Source organism: Rhinoderma darwinii, chromosome 10 (assembly GCF_050947455.1).
Source record: "Rhinoderma darwinii isolate aRhiDar2 chromosome 10, aRhiDar2.hap1, whole genome shotgun sequence".
NCBI classification, from domain to species: domain Eukaryota; kingdom Metazoa; phylum Chordata; class Amphibia; order Anura; family Rhinodermatidae; genus Rhinoderma; species Rhinoderma darwinii.
This window is the reverse complement of record NC_134696.1, coordinates 2,959,571-2,975,756: the sequence shown is the minus strand read 5'-3', so window position 1 is coordinate 2,975,756 and position 16,186 is coordinate 2,959,571. Positions and strand designations below refer to the sequence as shown.

Here is a 16,186-nt window from a genome sequence, read left to right as displayed (position 1 = left end):
TAGAGAAACGACTATTAATCTGGATTTGGAATAAAACTTGGTCAAGCCCGTGACATCTGGAGACATTATACACTCCTGGGCCTTATTCACATGTCTTGGATAATCGGCCGGGTGTCAGATTTTTTTTAACGACCGTCACACGGCTGCATTAAATCAATGCATCTCTATGGGGCTATTCACACTGCCGTTTTTTTTACGGGCCGTGTGAACGGCCCGGGAAAAAATAGGACATGTTCTATTTTTGGCCGGTTTCCCAGATTCCTCAATAGACTTAAATCTATGAGAGATCCGTGAAAACGGCCGATTTGACACCCGGTCGTGTGAATAAAGCCTAAGGCCTAGTTCACATGGAGTATTTTGGCTCTGATTTTGATGCAGAAACCGTGTCTGAATCAGTGCCTCCCATTGATTTAAATAGGAGGCGGTAGCTGCTTTTAGCCGCTTGCAGGACAAAAAAAGCTGCATGTCCTTACTTGCCTGCGTTCCTCCTCTGACCTCCCATTGAAATCAATAAGTAGAAGAAGAGTTTTTCGCTGCGTTTTTTGCCCGCATTCCTTAATGGCCGTGAGTGAAAAAGGCTGAGAAAGCCGTGGCAAAAGAGAGCAGGCAGGTCAAAATCGGCCTCAAAATTCCTTCAGGATTTTTTCTGCCTGCAATATACTCCATGTGAACAGGACCAAAGGGAAACAGGCAAGTAAAAAGATGGTCAAGCTCTATAATAAAGATTCCTTATATGTTTGGAGCAAAGTACAAGGTTCTCTAAACTTCCAGGAATAATTCTATATTACCTGGAAATGGGAACACACAGCAATTCACATCACAATATTGAGGGAATCTTACAGTGAAGGTTTCGGGGGTTAATGCCACACACAACCTCTGGACAGGTGTGGTACCAGTTTTTGGTAGAAAGCAGCCATGTTTTTCTAATACAGGAGAACCCCCTTAGGTCCTAAAAAAAAGCAGTTACTTTGTGATAGAAGTTCCCTTATGCAGCCTGCAGTGTAAAGAATGGAGGTTTTCTCTCTGGTTGTCATGACTACGTCCAGGGTCCTGTCTTCTGCCACTCACAAGTATAGACGGGTGACAGCGTATTTTCACGCGAATACATAGACATGACCCTGGGCGTAGCCATGCATGCTATTGGTGGGCAGTAATGGATTGAGATCATCATAGTCCTCAGGGCTGATTGACCACTCTTGATGCTGAGATATTCTGACCACCTTAAAGGCGCTCCCCGGGGGTACGTACATACAGCCAAAACAACTCAAGACTTCAATTCTGTAATACTGGAGTCCTTACCAGGTAGATATCCGTGGTTTATAAATAATATTAGTAAATCTTTGCAGCCGTGGCCCCTGGGATCAGCCTCAAGAGATGTACAGTGACGTCAATCCCATAGAGCGTCGGCACTAATTCCAGTAAATCAAGTGGAAAGCCAGAAACTGCTGCGACTCTTTCCCCCGTTTTTGCTGAATCCCCTCCTTGGTTTCCTAGTTGGTCTCAGCGCAGGTTGATGATATTTGGTTCTTTAATATGAGTCGCATCATTTTTGGCGTGATTCTCTACATTACCCACATTAAGAGTCACAGCCGATCGCCCATGAGGACATGACTTGCAGTTAGTAAAATGTGAAAAGATGTGGGGGGTGAACGGATACTTTCCTCTGATCTGTACAGAATACATGACAATTGGTCCCGGAGAAATACAACGCTATCTGTAATCTTTCATTCTCTTGAATTGACTGTCTGGAGACCACCTTCCTCACAGCGGCTCGCTGCTGAATTTGCAGACCTGTCAAGTACCTCTCATTGTGAGACGACTTTTTATCATCCGCGGTCTACGGAGATCTCGCACTTCTCCCAGGTTTTTCTATTAAAATGTCTTTATTTGCAGAATAAACCGCAAAATATAAAACCCTCATCCGCGGTCTACCTGGGCGCAGTCATTTCTAATCTTCTAGAATTATGATGACTGACTGAATTAGGAGTCGGACTGACCCTCCCTTCCCGGTTTATGAGACTCATGAATGTGGAATAATTTTGCTGCCTCCATGACAATACAATAATTCTCTCATCCTCAATGCAAAATTTACAAAACCGCTATGAAGATTTGCCTGGAATAACATGTGTGAGCCATGAATCAGACAAGACGTATGTCCTCAGCCAACAACCAGTAATGAGAGGGGAGATTCAGAGGTGCAGGTCCCCCCAGCAATATACCTAAAAGAGCCCCCCAGCAATATACCTAAAAGAGCCCCCCAGCAATATACCTAAAAGAGCCCCCCAGCAATATACCTAAAAGGGCCCCCAGCAATATACCTAAAAGGGCCCCCCAGCAATATACCTAAAAGAGCCCCCCAGCAATATACCTAAAAGAGCCCCCCAGCAATATACCTAAAAGAGCCCCCCAGCAATATACCTAAAAGAGCCCCCCAGCAATATACCTAAAAGAGCCCCCCAGCAATATACCTAAAAGGGCCCCCCAGCAATATACCTAAAAGAGCCCCCCAGCAATATACCTAAAAGAGCCCCCCAGCAATATACCTAAAAGAGCCCCCCAGCAATATACCTAAAAGGGCCCCCCAGCAATATACCTAAAAGGGCTCCCCAGCAATATACCTAAAAGAGCCCCCCAGCAATATACCTAAAAGAGCCCCCCAGCAATATACCTAAAAGAGCCCCCCAGCAATATACCTAAAAGAGCCCCACAGCAATATACCTAAAAGAGCCCCCCAGCAATATACCTAAAAGAGCCCCCCAGCAATATACCTAAAAGAGCCCCCCAGCAATATACCTAAAAGGGCCGCCCAGCAATATACCTAAAAGAGCCCCCCAGCAATATACCTAAAAGGGCCCCCCAGCAATATACCTAAAAGAGCCCCCCAGCAATATACCTAAAAGGGCCCCCCAGCAATATACCTAAAAGGGCCCCCCAGCAATATACCTAAAAGAGCCCCCCAGCAATATACCTAAAAGGGCCCCCCAGCAATATACCTAAAAGAGCCCCCCAGCAATATACCTAAAAGAGCCTCCCAGCAATATACCTAAAAGGGCCCCCCAGCAATATACCTAAAAGGGCCCCCCAGCAATATACCTAAAAGGGCCCCCCAGCAATATACCTAAAAGGGCCCCCCATTTGTAGCTCTTCTGTCCTCTTATGTGACTACTGCCCCCACAACTATGTCACTGGAGTTAATAGTATATTCCTTGTGCCAGTTGTTGCACTCGCCCTCCTCTGTACCCACCACCTGGTCACGGTCACAATGGTTGTAATAATATAAGTTATTACTGAGGCCACCAACACAATGGGAAGAAAGATTTTCCTAAGTTAGGGCTGCATGTGGCATACAAGTAAATAAGACCGGGGGCTCAGTATACCACCTAAACAACGATATATATATACTGTGTATTTATTTCTGTATCTTCTCGGGTTTCCCTCTTAGGGGATGTTCACACGCAGTGTTTTCAGGCGTAATTCGGGCATTTTACGACCCTAATACGCCTACAAACATCTGCCCATTGCTTTCAATGGGAATTACGATGTTCTGTTCCCACGAGCCTTTATTTTATGTGTCGCTGTCAAAATACGGCGCGAAAAATGGCGGCTTGTCAAAAGAAGTGCAGGACACTTCTTGGGACGTTTTTGGAGGCGTTTTTCATTGACTCCATTGAAAAACAGCTAAAAAAACATCCGTAAAAAATGCAGTGAAAAACGCGAGTAGTTAAAAAAAAAACGTCTGAAAATCAGGATCTGTTTTCGCCTGAAAACAGCTCCCTATTTTCAGAAGTTTTTGCTCACTGCGTGTGAACCTACCCTTACTGAGCAGCACCTACCAGCCAGTTCTCCCTACACAGGCAGAGCGGGTGTAAAGGAGAGCAGAGGACCCACGTCCTTCACGTTCCCAAGACTTGAATTTATGTGTCACAATAATCGGGTGTATTATTCGTGTGTTCGCTTGTTTTTACTCCTTTGATGCGGTTTCCTTTAGAAACGACTGACAAATTCCTGTTTACTGGGGGAAGCACCGCGGACAATCTATGTAAAAGATGCGATCAACAACAATGAGCGAATTATCGCTGATCGCATGTATGATTGGGAACGTTCGATCTTACGATCGTTCGGTGATCATTGCCTCGTGTAAAAGGCCCTTCAGCATCCCCATCATCATTTTATATAGCTGTATATTCTGCAGGATACAGATATAGAGGTCAGATATAGACACTATGGGCATAGGCGACACCATCCCATGTAGTATTACTTGTAATCTCAATACTGAATGCATGGGATCTGTATATATGAAGTATTCCCAGGCAATCGCTGCACCCCGGTAGACCCTCATAAAGCAGGAGATGTTGTAATCTGGTTCCTTTACTTATCCTTTAAGCTGCAGCCGGACTACCTGTCCACATGCCGGCACTCCGCTATCTGCAGGTTGGTGGCTGATTCTCAGCTGCAGACACTGCTGCCATCAGGAGGTTCTTATGTGCAAATAAAGCGCTCACTGAATATCCTGCCAGGCGCAGCCTTGTGATAGCAATCAGTGTTTTCATGCCCTCGCTGACACATACACAGGGCATCATTCATTTGTAACATTCACACACTGGCTGCATGGGGTGATCGGCATCCAAGCCGCTCTGCAAACATCAGGATGATCCACAGGAATGAAACGATCACAGGACTCAGGGACGTTGTAAGGTTAATCTGAAGACGGTGTCTTTATTATCAGTAATCTACCACTTGCTTTACATTAGATGTAGCAGAGCTGAATGAGTTCTCTTTAGGGCTACGTTGTTTGTGCAAAATTGTAGTTGGAAGCTGCTGGGAAATGAAATGCATTGTCCTCCAGACTCCATTGTAGCCCCCTCTATTACCAACATATGTCCTATTAGGGATTAAAACTATGCACTAGGTTTTCCTGCAGTCCTATGTAAAACCACAAATAATACATTCATCTATCACAACGATTTGCGTCCAATGACAGACTCTGCTCTGCTACATCTGCACTTCTTTCAGCACAATCTGAGTTATACAATAGTATCCAGTTATATATTTACACTTCTATCATTCTCTTTTATTTGACCGATAAAAACGCTGTGATGTTATTTGTCACTTGACACAAATTTACAATTGCTGCGTTTTCGAGAGCGACCATGCCAGGCGGAGGAGATGTACACTCGCCCCTTTCCTGACTGTCTCTGCAGCAGGTAGATCATCTCTATTACAAGGAGGCAATCAGCGTCTGGCCGGCCGGCCGGCCCGGTGTATCCAAACAGTCACATCACGTGAGCCAGCGAGCCGAGCCGCCGTGTTCTCTATCTGACATCCTGAGATGAGTTCAGGAATTGAACAGACGTTGTGTACGTTTTAATTATTCTAGAACAAAACTAATGCGCCGCCGCCATGTTTCATGAAGCAGAAATTAGGCAACACTCAAACTGCTGGACCCCTCTCAGGGCATCGTGGGGGGAGATCTGAGGTCCTGTTTATGGGTTATTGCGCTGCCCCTCCATTGCCGAGGTTCCTATATGTCTTGCAGCGGGCTATAAGCTCGGTCTGAATCCTGGCACTGAACTCGGATAATGAGAGCCTGCCATTACTCCAGCCGCCGTGTCATAACGAAGCATTCCCAGCCATTTAATAGAGTGTCCCATTTACCAATGAGTGACTGCACTGACGGTGTTAATATTGATGAACCGGCCTAATGTGCGCCATCCATTATTAATACAGATATTCAATATTAAGAGAGAGCATTGGTGACAGTTCACGCTTTCCAGCGAGAGAGCAATTGTTTTGGGTTGTACAGTGTTCTCTCTCTGTGGCACTCGGCCCCCTGCTGCTGTCTCTTTTTAGACGCCGTCTGTCTCTTGCTGGGTCATCTCCTCCCTGCATCTTCCTGGCTGCCTTTCTTTTACCTGGATGTGCTACCTCTCTCCCTTGCGTCTCTTGAAGATGCTCCAGTCTGCGGCTCGGCTTTCCTGTCCCCGTCCCCTCCTTTTCATCATTGCTCTCTCCTTGTTGCCCATTCCCCTTATTTGATCTGATGCTTCGTTTTATCTCTTTCTGTTTCTTGTCTATTTTTGACATTTTCTGCCTGCAATCCTTTACAAAGGGGAGGAAAGCTGGATGAAATGTTGAGGGGAAAAAAGAAAGAGTGAAATCAGAGCCTCTGAATGACAGGACTAATTTCCGTTACTAAGGGGCAATATATGTTGTATCCCGGTGGGGATAGGATTGTGTTGTGGTGGTCTGTAATTGGGGCTCACACATTGTTGTTTTATGTCACATCCAATACACAAAATGGCAAGCAAAGCAAATCCCATCATCTTGTATTATTTCCATGAACCTCCAGGTACGGTCTTCTGCAGCCCGGCCGTCAGTAATGGTCTAATATGGGCAGTTTACAGGAGGAACATTACATAGCCCCCGCTGCCTATAGAACCATAGATAATGACTACCCACAGACCATTAAGGCTTCGATCTGGCGTTCCATTGGAGCTTCCCATCAGAACGGGACCTTGACGGAAACAAATAGAAACCATTGATGCATTTCGGTGGTGACGGATCCGGTGTTAATGGTTTCCGTCTGTCCCCGTTGTATAAGGGTTACGTTATCTTGACTGAATCAATACCGTAGTCGACTGCGCTATTCATTCCGCCAAAACGACGGAACCCTCGCACAACGGAGACAAACGAAAACCATTTGCACCGGATTGAAATCAATGGTGATGCAAACAGAAACCTTTTGTGTCCATTTGTTTCAGTCAGGGCTCCGTTATGACAGAAAGCTCAGCAGGAACGGAGCCCTGACGCAGATGTGAACGAAGCCTAACTCGATCTTTACCAATACTCCAGCTGAGCCGTCCACACAATCTTACTGCCACTACCTATACTTACCCTACTGTCTATACTTACCCTCATATACTTACTGCCTATACTTACCCTTATATTTTTCCCATTCTTGCCCCAGTGTATTGCCATTTCCTATTCCTGCCCTATTGTATTGCCCCTGCCCATAGTTGCTCCTATCAGTCATTACCTGTGAGGTTTTTTAATGGCTCCATCTCCATTGCCCAGGTTTCTGGGCCCCATTTTCCGCCATACCCGCACACTTCGAGGATCTCACCTTCCCTAAGGATCCTCTTGAGACCAAGTGCTCCGACCCATATAGTGATTCACCCCTTTATTCTCCCCTCTGGATCTCCAGTAGAATCTATGGGACGCAGAGCCTCAGATTTTGCTTTTCCTTGTGATTTTATCAGCCACAATGGAGTTCATTTACCAGACGGTGATGTTATAATTAGTTTTTCTTACCCTCATCGACTCCTAAATGCGTCTGTTTGTACAATTTGCTAATGCGTGACATTTAAAACCCCGGTATCAGCGTTCCTGTGGACTGTGTTCACTGATCATTTATAGGGATTTTTATTCTGTACATGTTTTACAGACATATCGTGGCTCTTTCTGATCATCTCTTTTATGTAACATATCTGCACTTTACTAAGTCGATGTGTTCCCGTGATTGACAGAAACAATGACCACAAAGACTCTTTATCCCTGACGAGAAGAATCGCTGTCACAGTTCTATACACTCTACCTGAATGATATAAAACATGATCTAAAAGGGGTAATTTACAGCATGAATAATAGTATTGTCGCTAAAGTGCCATTGTCACAGGAATATTGGTAGCATTTGAGGAGCGGCTGATATCGGTCACACATATGATATAAATGTCTGTAGGTTATTACGGTGCTGGAGTGATATAAGAGGAGCGGCTGATATCAGTCACACATATGATGTAATGTCTCTGGAGGATATAATAGTACTGGAGTGATATAAGAGGAGCGGCTGATATCAGTCACACATATGATGTAATGTCTCTGGAGGATATAATAGTACTGCAGTGATATAAGAGGAGCGGCTGATATCAGTCACATATGATGTAATGTCTCTGGAGGATATAATAGTGCTGGAGTGTTATAAGAGGAGCGGCTGATATCAGTCACACATATGATGTAATGTCTCTGGAGGATATAATAGTACTGGAGTGATATAAGAGGAGCGGCTGATATCAGTCACACATATGATGTAATGTCTCTGGAGGATATAATAGTACTGGAGTGTTATAAGAGGAGCGGCTGATATCAGTCACATATATGATGTAATGTCTCTGGAGGATATAATAGTACTGGAGTGATATAAGAGGAGCGGCTGATATCAGTCACACATGTGATGTAATGTCTCTGGAGGATATAATAGTACTGGAGTGTTATAAGAGGAGCGGCTGATATCAGTCACATATATGATGTAATGTCTCTGGAGGATATAATAGTACTGGAGTGATATAAGAGGAGCGGCTGATATCAGTCACACATATGATGTAATGTCTCTGGAGGATATAATAGTACTGGAGTGATATAAGAGGAGCGGCTGATATCAGTCACACATATGATGTAATGTCTCTGGAGGATATAATAGTACTGGAGTGTTATAAGAGGAGCGGCTGATATCAGTCACATATATGATGTAATGTCTCTGGAGGATATAATAGTACTGGAGTGATATAAGAGGAGCGGCTGATATCAGTCACACATGTGATGTAATGTCTCTGGAGGATATAATAGTACTGGAGTGTTATAAGAGGAGCGGCTGATATCAGTCACATATATGATGTAATGTCTGGAGGATATAATAGTACTGGAGTGTTATAAGAGGAGCGGCTGATATCAGTCACACATATGATGTAATGTCTCTGGAGGATATAATAGTGCTGGAGTGATATAAGAGGAGCGGCTGATATCAGTCACATATGATGTAATGTCTCTGGGGGATATAATAGTACTGGAGTGATATAAGAGGAGCGGTTGATATCAGTCACACATATGATGTAATGTCTCTGGAGGATATAATAGTACTGGAGTGTTATAAGAGGAGCGGCTGATATCAGTCACATATGATGTAATGTCTCTGGAGGATATAATAGTGCTGGAGTGATATAAGAGAAGCGGCTGATATCAGTCACACATATGATGTAATGTCTCTGGAGGATATAATAGTACTGGAGTGTTATAAGAGGAGCGGCTGATATCAGTCACATATATGATGTAATGTCTCTGGAGGATATAATAGTACTGGAGTGATATAAGAGGAGCGGCTGATATCAGTCACACATGTGATGTAATGTCTCTGGAGGATATAATAGTACTGGAGTGTTATAAGAGGAGCGGCTGATATCAGTCACATATATGATGTAATGTCTGGAGGATATAATAGTACTGGAGTGTTATAAGAGGAGCGGCTGATATCAGTCACACATATGATGTAATGTCTCTGGAGGATATAATAGTGCTGGAGTGATATAAGAGGAGCGGCTGATATCAGTCACATATGATGTAATGTCTCTGGGGGATATAATAGTACTGGAGTGATATAAGAGGAGCGGTTGATATCAGTCACACATATGATGTAATGTCTCTGGAGGATATAATAGTACTGGAGTGTTATAAGAGGAGCGGCTGATATCAGTCACATATGATGTAATGTCTCTGGAGGATATAATAGTGCTGGAGTGATATAAGAGAAGCGGCTGATATCAGTCACACATATGATGTAATGTCTCTGGAGGATATAATAGTATATCCTCATATGATGTAATGTCTCTGGAGGATATAATAGTACTGGAGTGTTATAAGAGGAGCGGCTGATATCAGTCACATATATGATGTAATGTCTCTGGAGGATATAATAGTGCTGGAGTGATATAAGAGGAGCGGCTGATATCAGTCACATATGATGTAATGTCTCTGGAGGATATAATAGTGCTGGAGTGTTATAAGAGGAACGGCTGATATCAGTCACACATATGATGTAATGTCTCTGGAGGATATAATAGTACTGGAGTGATATAAGAGGAGCGGCTGATATCAGTCACATATATGATGTAATGTCTCTGGAGGATATAATAGTGCTGGAGTGATATAAGAGGAGCGGCTGATATCAGTCACATATATGATGTAATGTCTCTGGAGGATATAATAGTGCTGGAGTGATATAAGAGGAGCGGCTGATATCAGTCACACATATGATGTAATGTCTCTGGAGGATATAATAGTACTGGAGTGTTATAAGAGGAGCGGCTGATATCAGTCACATATGATGTAATGTCTCTGGAGGATATAATAGTGCTGGAGTGTTATAAGAGGAGCGGCTGATATCAGTCACACATATGATGTAATGTCTCTGGAGGATATAATAGTACTGGAGTGGTTATAAGAGGAGCGGCTGATATCAGTCACACATATGATGTAATGTCTCTGGAGGATATAATAGTGCTGGAGTGTTATAAGAGGAGCGGCTGATATCAGTCACATATGATGTAATGTCTCTGGAGGATATAATAGTGCTGGAGGTTATAAGAGGAGCGGCTGATATCAGTCACATATGATGTAATGTCTGGAGGATATAATAGTACTGGAGTGATATAAGAGGAGCGGCTGATATCAGTCACACATATGATGTAATGTCTCTGGAGGATATAATAGTGCTGGAGGTTATAAGAGGAGCGGCTGATATCAGTCACACATATGATGTAATGTCTGGAGGTTCCTAGTGCTGGAGATATGTGACTTGAGTGATCATGGGGGGGGGGGGGGGGGGCAAGGACTTTTCTACATCTCTTATCGATTATCCCAATGAAGAACACCACAGCATGAAAGGGCCAATAACAGAGAGCAATAGATTGTATTCACCTGTTCTACAGTCCACATGTCCACATTTCCCCATCCTGAATGAAATGGCTGATAACAAGGGACAATAAAATGTGTTTACCAGTCCCTCAGTCTGCCTCTCCCTAGTTTGAAATGACTGGAAGTAGGGGACAATAGGAACACAATAACCAGAGATCTGTAGAGATGTACAGGATTTAAAAAAAACGTAGCCGCTTTATTTCAAAAACAGCGCCACATCTGCCCACAGGTTGTGTCTGGTTTTGCAGCTCTGCTTCATTGAAGTTAAAGGGGCCTTGCTGCAATACCACACACAACCTGTGGACAGATGTGGCGCTGTTTTTGAAAGAAAGCAGACATGTTTTTCTAATCCTATACAACCCTTTTAAAGCGACAACTAAGTCCCTAATATCTGCAGCTGCCACCAGTACTTTTCCCATGGCTGGATTTCAGTGCCGTTCTACAGACTGGCCACCAACAGCTTCCATTCATCTCCACTGAGACCTTGAAATTTCCACCTACAGCATGAAATCCAATTAAACAGCAACAAAACTGCAGAATATCGTAAAGTAAATGCAAATCAGTGAAGTAAATGGAATTGTAAAGCCCCGTGTTGAGTTGTATGACACTCTGTATGGACTATGGAGGCCATCGCATGATATAGAGACAACGCAGGATTCAGTGCAGCCATTCCTCCGGCTCCACACAAGTGCATGGAACAAATTCACTCCAGCCATCATCCTCTGAGCCGCTTTAATAGCCCGGCAGTATTTCCATTGCTAATGGAGCGCGGCTTCTTCTGAGTAACACATTATACTAATGATACATAAATTGAGAAGTGCACATGCAAACAACCTGCTCAGAGACACCGGAAAGCGAATTCTACCAGAAGAGAGTAGAAGAATTACAGGACTGAAGTTTTACCACACACCAGATCTGACAATGTGTTGTAATCCACAGCAACTACATTGAAGACGTTATTACATCCGTGTTCCTAAGCGCCAGTTTTCCAGCATTCATCTCGTTCCAAGAAGCAAAGTTGTTGCCCCAGACGAGACCTGTTGCACCAGTGGCCAATGTCCCCATAGTTAGATGGAATAATTATATTGAACTATTTTTCTTTACCTTTTCATGTTAGACAAAGACAACCTGTCATTGCCTGTACTATAACCCCCATCATGTATAGCCAGTATCTATGTATAATGCCGCCAGTGAGTTTTGAGTCCGCCTCATGTAACATGATAGCAATGGTCTGTGTATCTACAGGACATATTAAACCATTATAAGCCTGTAATGGAAGAGACATTTATAAGCCAACTGATACCCAGTCCATAGAGCAGCGCCAGCGAGGACGTAACTACCAGGGAAGCGGGCAAAGCGGCTGCCATAGCGCTTATGGGGTGAGGGGCAACTAACAGATTCTGGAAGATGGCAGATGCCTGGAGACGGGACGGAAAGGGTGGAAGATTAAGAGTGCAGCAAAAAAGAGACAGAGGAAAAAGTAGAGCACTGAGAGACCGTGGAGAGGAAACAAAGAGATGAGAGAAGATACCACAGAAGAAAACTCAATCATAACTCGGAGCCCGTGTCCTGAAGCCTCGAACTACACGGGGCCCCATTCCAGTTATTGCTGGAGATCTCCACAATTACCTCCAGCACCGCACTCGGTCCAGAGTCGTAGTGAGGCTTCACCCGAGGCTAAGATTTAGTTTGCGGTCCTAACCCTGTATTTAAATACCCTGGCCAAAGCCGAGTGGCTCATTGGTGCACCCGGGGGCACATGCCCCGTCTCTGCTAGTCTGGTCTCAGAAATGGATTGCATCCTGCAAATGGGACTGGACTCCTGATATGTAGCCTGCCCCTCTCCTAGACTGGAACTGCGCTGTCTTTACTGTAAGACTCCATAAATAGACTGACATGGAGGCTTAGGAAGATTGATCAGAGAGCGGAGGAGATAGAGAAACTGCTGCTTCAGATAGGGATGATTGACACTTCTAAACATTTGAATGAATACGACAGGCACATATTCGCTGCGATTCCTCCCCCCGCACCTTCTCTCCCGGCAGTAGATCCGCGGCACATTAGGTCTTTCTAGAGATGCACCGGTTATTAATAGGAGCTATGAGATCTTTACATCCGCTCGGGAAACACAGAGCAGACCGTCTGACCTTCACAGCCTATTTCTGAAGGCACAGAGGGACGGCGCACATCCAACAGCTACAGCCTGGAAGATGCCGGAATTAGACCAGATCCAGGAATCGGTGCCGGCATCCTGGATGAACTTCATCCTTCCACCCTGAGGGCTGTGCTGTAAAGTGATTTCAAGCCGAATTCAAAGCAGAGTTTGAATCCTTTTCTTCTGGAGGGGATGGCGGGCACGACTAGATAAACAGCGATGCCACAGAGCCAAAGACTTGACCCTCTTTCCTATACAGTAACCGCACATCATCCTTACACAAATTTACATGGAACTTCTTATTTTACACCCAGTTCACCCTCACCCCTCTGGTGCCTAGCGGCTTCTCATCGCTCTTTCCACAGTTCAATGATTGTGTTTTTCTGGATCATTTGAATAGAGGAAGATGAATAGCCTCATGTGTAGTTTACCGTATGGAGCCCAGTCCTACAATCCATGTAGACCACAGCACCAGCATTACGAGAAGTGACGCCGTATTCATTTATAGATTCACAATATTAAATCCCAACAAAACCAAAGCGGGATCTACAGTCATAGAGCTGACAGTTATTATTCATTCCTGCTCAATATCACACGAAACTGGATTTCATCCCATCTCTCTGACGTTCCTCAAGAAGACAGGTTTTAATCTAGCTGCATTTTTATTGACGTGCAAAGTAATAGGAGAAGCAAAATCTGACAACAGTTTCATTAAGTTTGCACCAAACATCCACTGGAATTCCACCACTGATCCACACGAGTCCATGACCCAGCAAGGAGACAGCAGCTCGTTCAGGGGAACTTGAGAATGTCACAAATCTTAGAATTGACTCCAGAGAGCAGGTCCCTGGGCCCAGATGTCGCTGTGCTCTTATATATGTGGACAGGCAGACAATACAGAGCGTGACCGTGACACTATAGATCCATATAGACAAGCTGATGCCTCCATATAGCGGTGAACGCTGGAGGAGTGAGGCTGGAGACGTGCACATGTTTGTGGAGCTGGGTCTGTCTGAAGCAGCGGAGATGGTTAAAGCCTCATCGACTGCAAGTGATGAGATCTGTTACACAAAATGGGCAAATAACTAGACACCACTGCTCCAGTTTGAAGCCAACTGTGAGGTCTCTGCATGACAAACTATCGTTCCGCTAGAGAGGGGCGAGCGGGCTGTGGGAAGCAGGAATAAAGGACATTATTCTCTCTACCCAAATAAGCAGGCAGAGCGAGCGGCCACTGGTGTTTCTGCCAGCCTAACCATCCCCTTAGAACTGGAAAGAAAGACCTGCACTGCTCTGCTCACAGATCTCACACACAGCACAGGGCATGGTACCCACCAGAGCTACATCCTCCGGGGCATCTCATATATTCCCCTCTACATGTCTTCCTAGCACTGAGCCAGTAACTGGTACCTGCCAAACACTATATGGGTGTCACACACATCAGGTCCACTGTTCTCGCTCAGCACCCATCTCCTATCACCATGCTGAGCACCCATCTCCTATCACCATGCTGAGCACCCATCATCCTATCACCATGCTGAGCACCCATCTCACCATGCTGAGCACCCATCATCCTATCACCATGCTGAGCACCCATCTCACCATGCTGAGCACCCATCACCTATCACCATGCTGAGCACCCATCTCCTATCACCATGCTGAGCACCCATCTCCTATCACCATGCTGAGCACCCATCTCCTATCACCATGCTGAGCACCCATCTCCTATCACCATGCTGAGCACCCATCTCCTATCACCATGCTGAGCACCCATCTCCTATCACCATGCTGAGCACCCATCTCCTATCACCATGCTGAGCACCCATCACCTATCACCTGAGCACCCATCTCACCATGCTGAGCACCCATCACCTATCACCATTCTGAGCACCCATCTTCTATCACCATGCTGAGCACCCATCTTCTATCACCATGCTGAGCACCCATCATCTATCACCATGCTGAGCACCCATCTCCTATCACCATGCTGAGCACCCATCTATCACCATGCTGAGCACCCATCTCCTATCATCAGGCCGGGTCCTTGACCCTATGACCTCGCCACGGTCTCTGCTCTTATTTAGATGGACTTATGGTGTTTTTTCACCCTTACTATAGGTCCACATCCCACCAGTGTAGTAGTATCTGCGCCTGCTGAGAGTTGTACTACATGAATACACACACTCCCTGCATACAATCATCCAGCTCCTGGCAGGTCACTTGTATTTTGTGATCTATATGAAGGATTTCCCTGCTATCCGCACATTTCTCGTGTCACCTCCACACAGCAGCCTCAGGGTTTGATGAAATTCCAACAGGTGACTGTCTCCCCTGCAGCTCCACCGCCCCCACCCCCTCACTGTGACCCTGGATCAGCACCAGAGAAAGCCAGGGTCCAACCTGAGACACATCAGATACATGAGATACACATCAGATACATGAGATACACAGCGGATCGTCCCCACAACTCCCCGGCTGGACGGATATCAGCGACGTGCACACAACAGCCCACATCCCGCTCAGCAGGAACCACTGGCCGCTGCGACTTTGAAAGTAAGTGATGTGCGACCTTCTCCTACCTGCGCCGAGCAGCATCCAGGTCAGGAGCAGCAGGTCCAGCCGCACAGATCTCATCCCCAGCGGCAGCGGCAGCAGCATTATCACCGCGGGCAGACGGAGCGAGCGAGCAGCGCTGGATGTAGAAACCTCCACGTCCCGGGGTCTGCTCGGGTCCACGTCCCGGGGTCTGCTCGGGTCCACGTCCCGGGGTCTGGCAGCTCAGATCGCCTCCAGCCGCCTTGGCTGTGGAGCGGAACACATGCACTGGCAGTAGAGCTGCATCCTGCTCCGACTCACATCTCCGCTCCTCCTCCTCCAGGCAGAGCCCGACATGGGCAGGAGGGGGACTGGCAAGCGCGAGCAATGAGGTGCAGCTCCGTCACTCCTCACCTGCCCCTGTCATCTCCTTCTCACCTGCCCCTGTCATCCTCCTCACCTGCCCATCATCTCCTCACCTGCCCGTCATCTCCTCCCCTCTGCCCGTGTCATCTCCTCACCTGCCCGTCATCTCCTTCCCTCTGCCCGTGTCATCTCCTCACCTGCCCCTGTCATCTCCTCACTTGCCCCTGTCATCTCCTCACTTGCCCCGTCATCTCCTCCTCACCTGCCCGTCATCTCCTCCACCTGCCCGTCATCTCCTCCACCTGCCCCTGTCATCTCACCTGCCCGTCATCTCCTCACCTGCCCGTCATCTCCTCCTCATCTGCCCGTCATCTCCTCTTCACCTGC

General features: G+C 46.0%; 1 protein-coding gene across 2 annotated transcripts in view; it reads right to left on the bottom strand.

The window, feature by feature from the left end:
• KIRREL3 (kirre like nephrin family adhesion molecule 3) overlaps positions 1 to 15,824 on the bottom strand; it is a 614,569-nt gene extending 598,745 nt beyond the window's left edge. Inside the window, exon 1 of one of the 2 annotated variants that reach the window (XM_075839161.1) lies at positions 15,478 to 15,824. In XM_075839161.1, the coding sequence (XP_075695276.1) occupies positions 15,478 to 15,556 (79 nt within the window). In that variant the 5' untranslated portion in view covers positions 15,557 to 15,824. The remainder of the gene's footprint in view (positions 1 to 15,477) is intronic. The other variant, XM_075839163.1, reaches the window with a different exon arrangement.
• Positions 15,825 to 16,186: the final 362 nt, after the last annotated feature.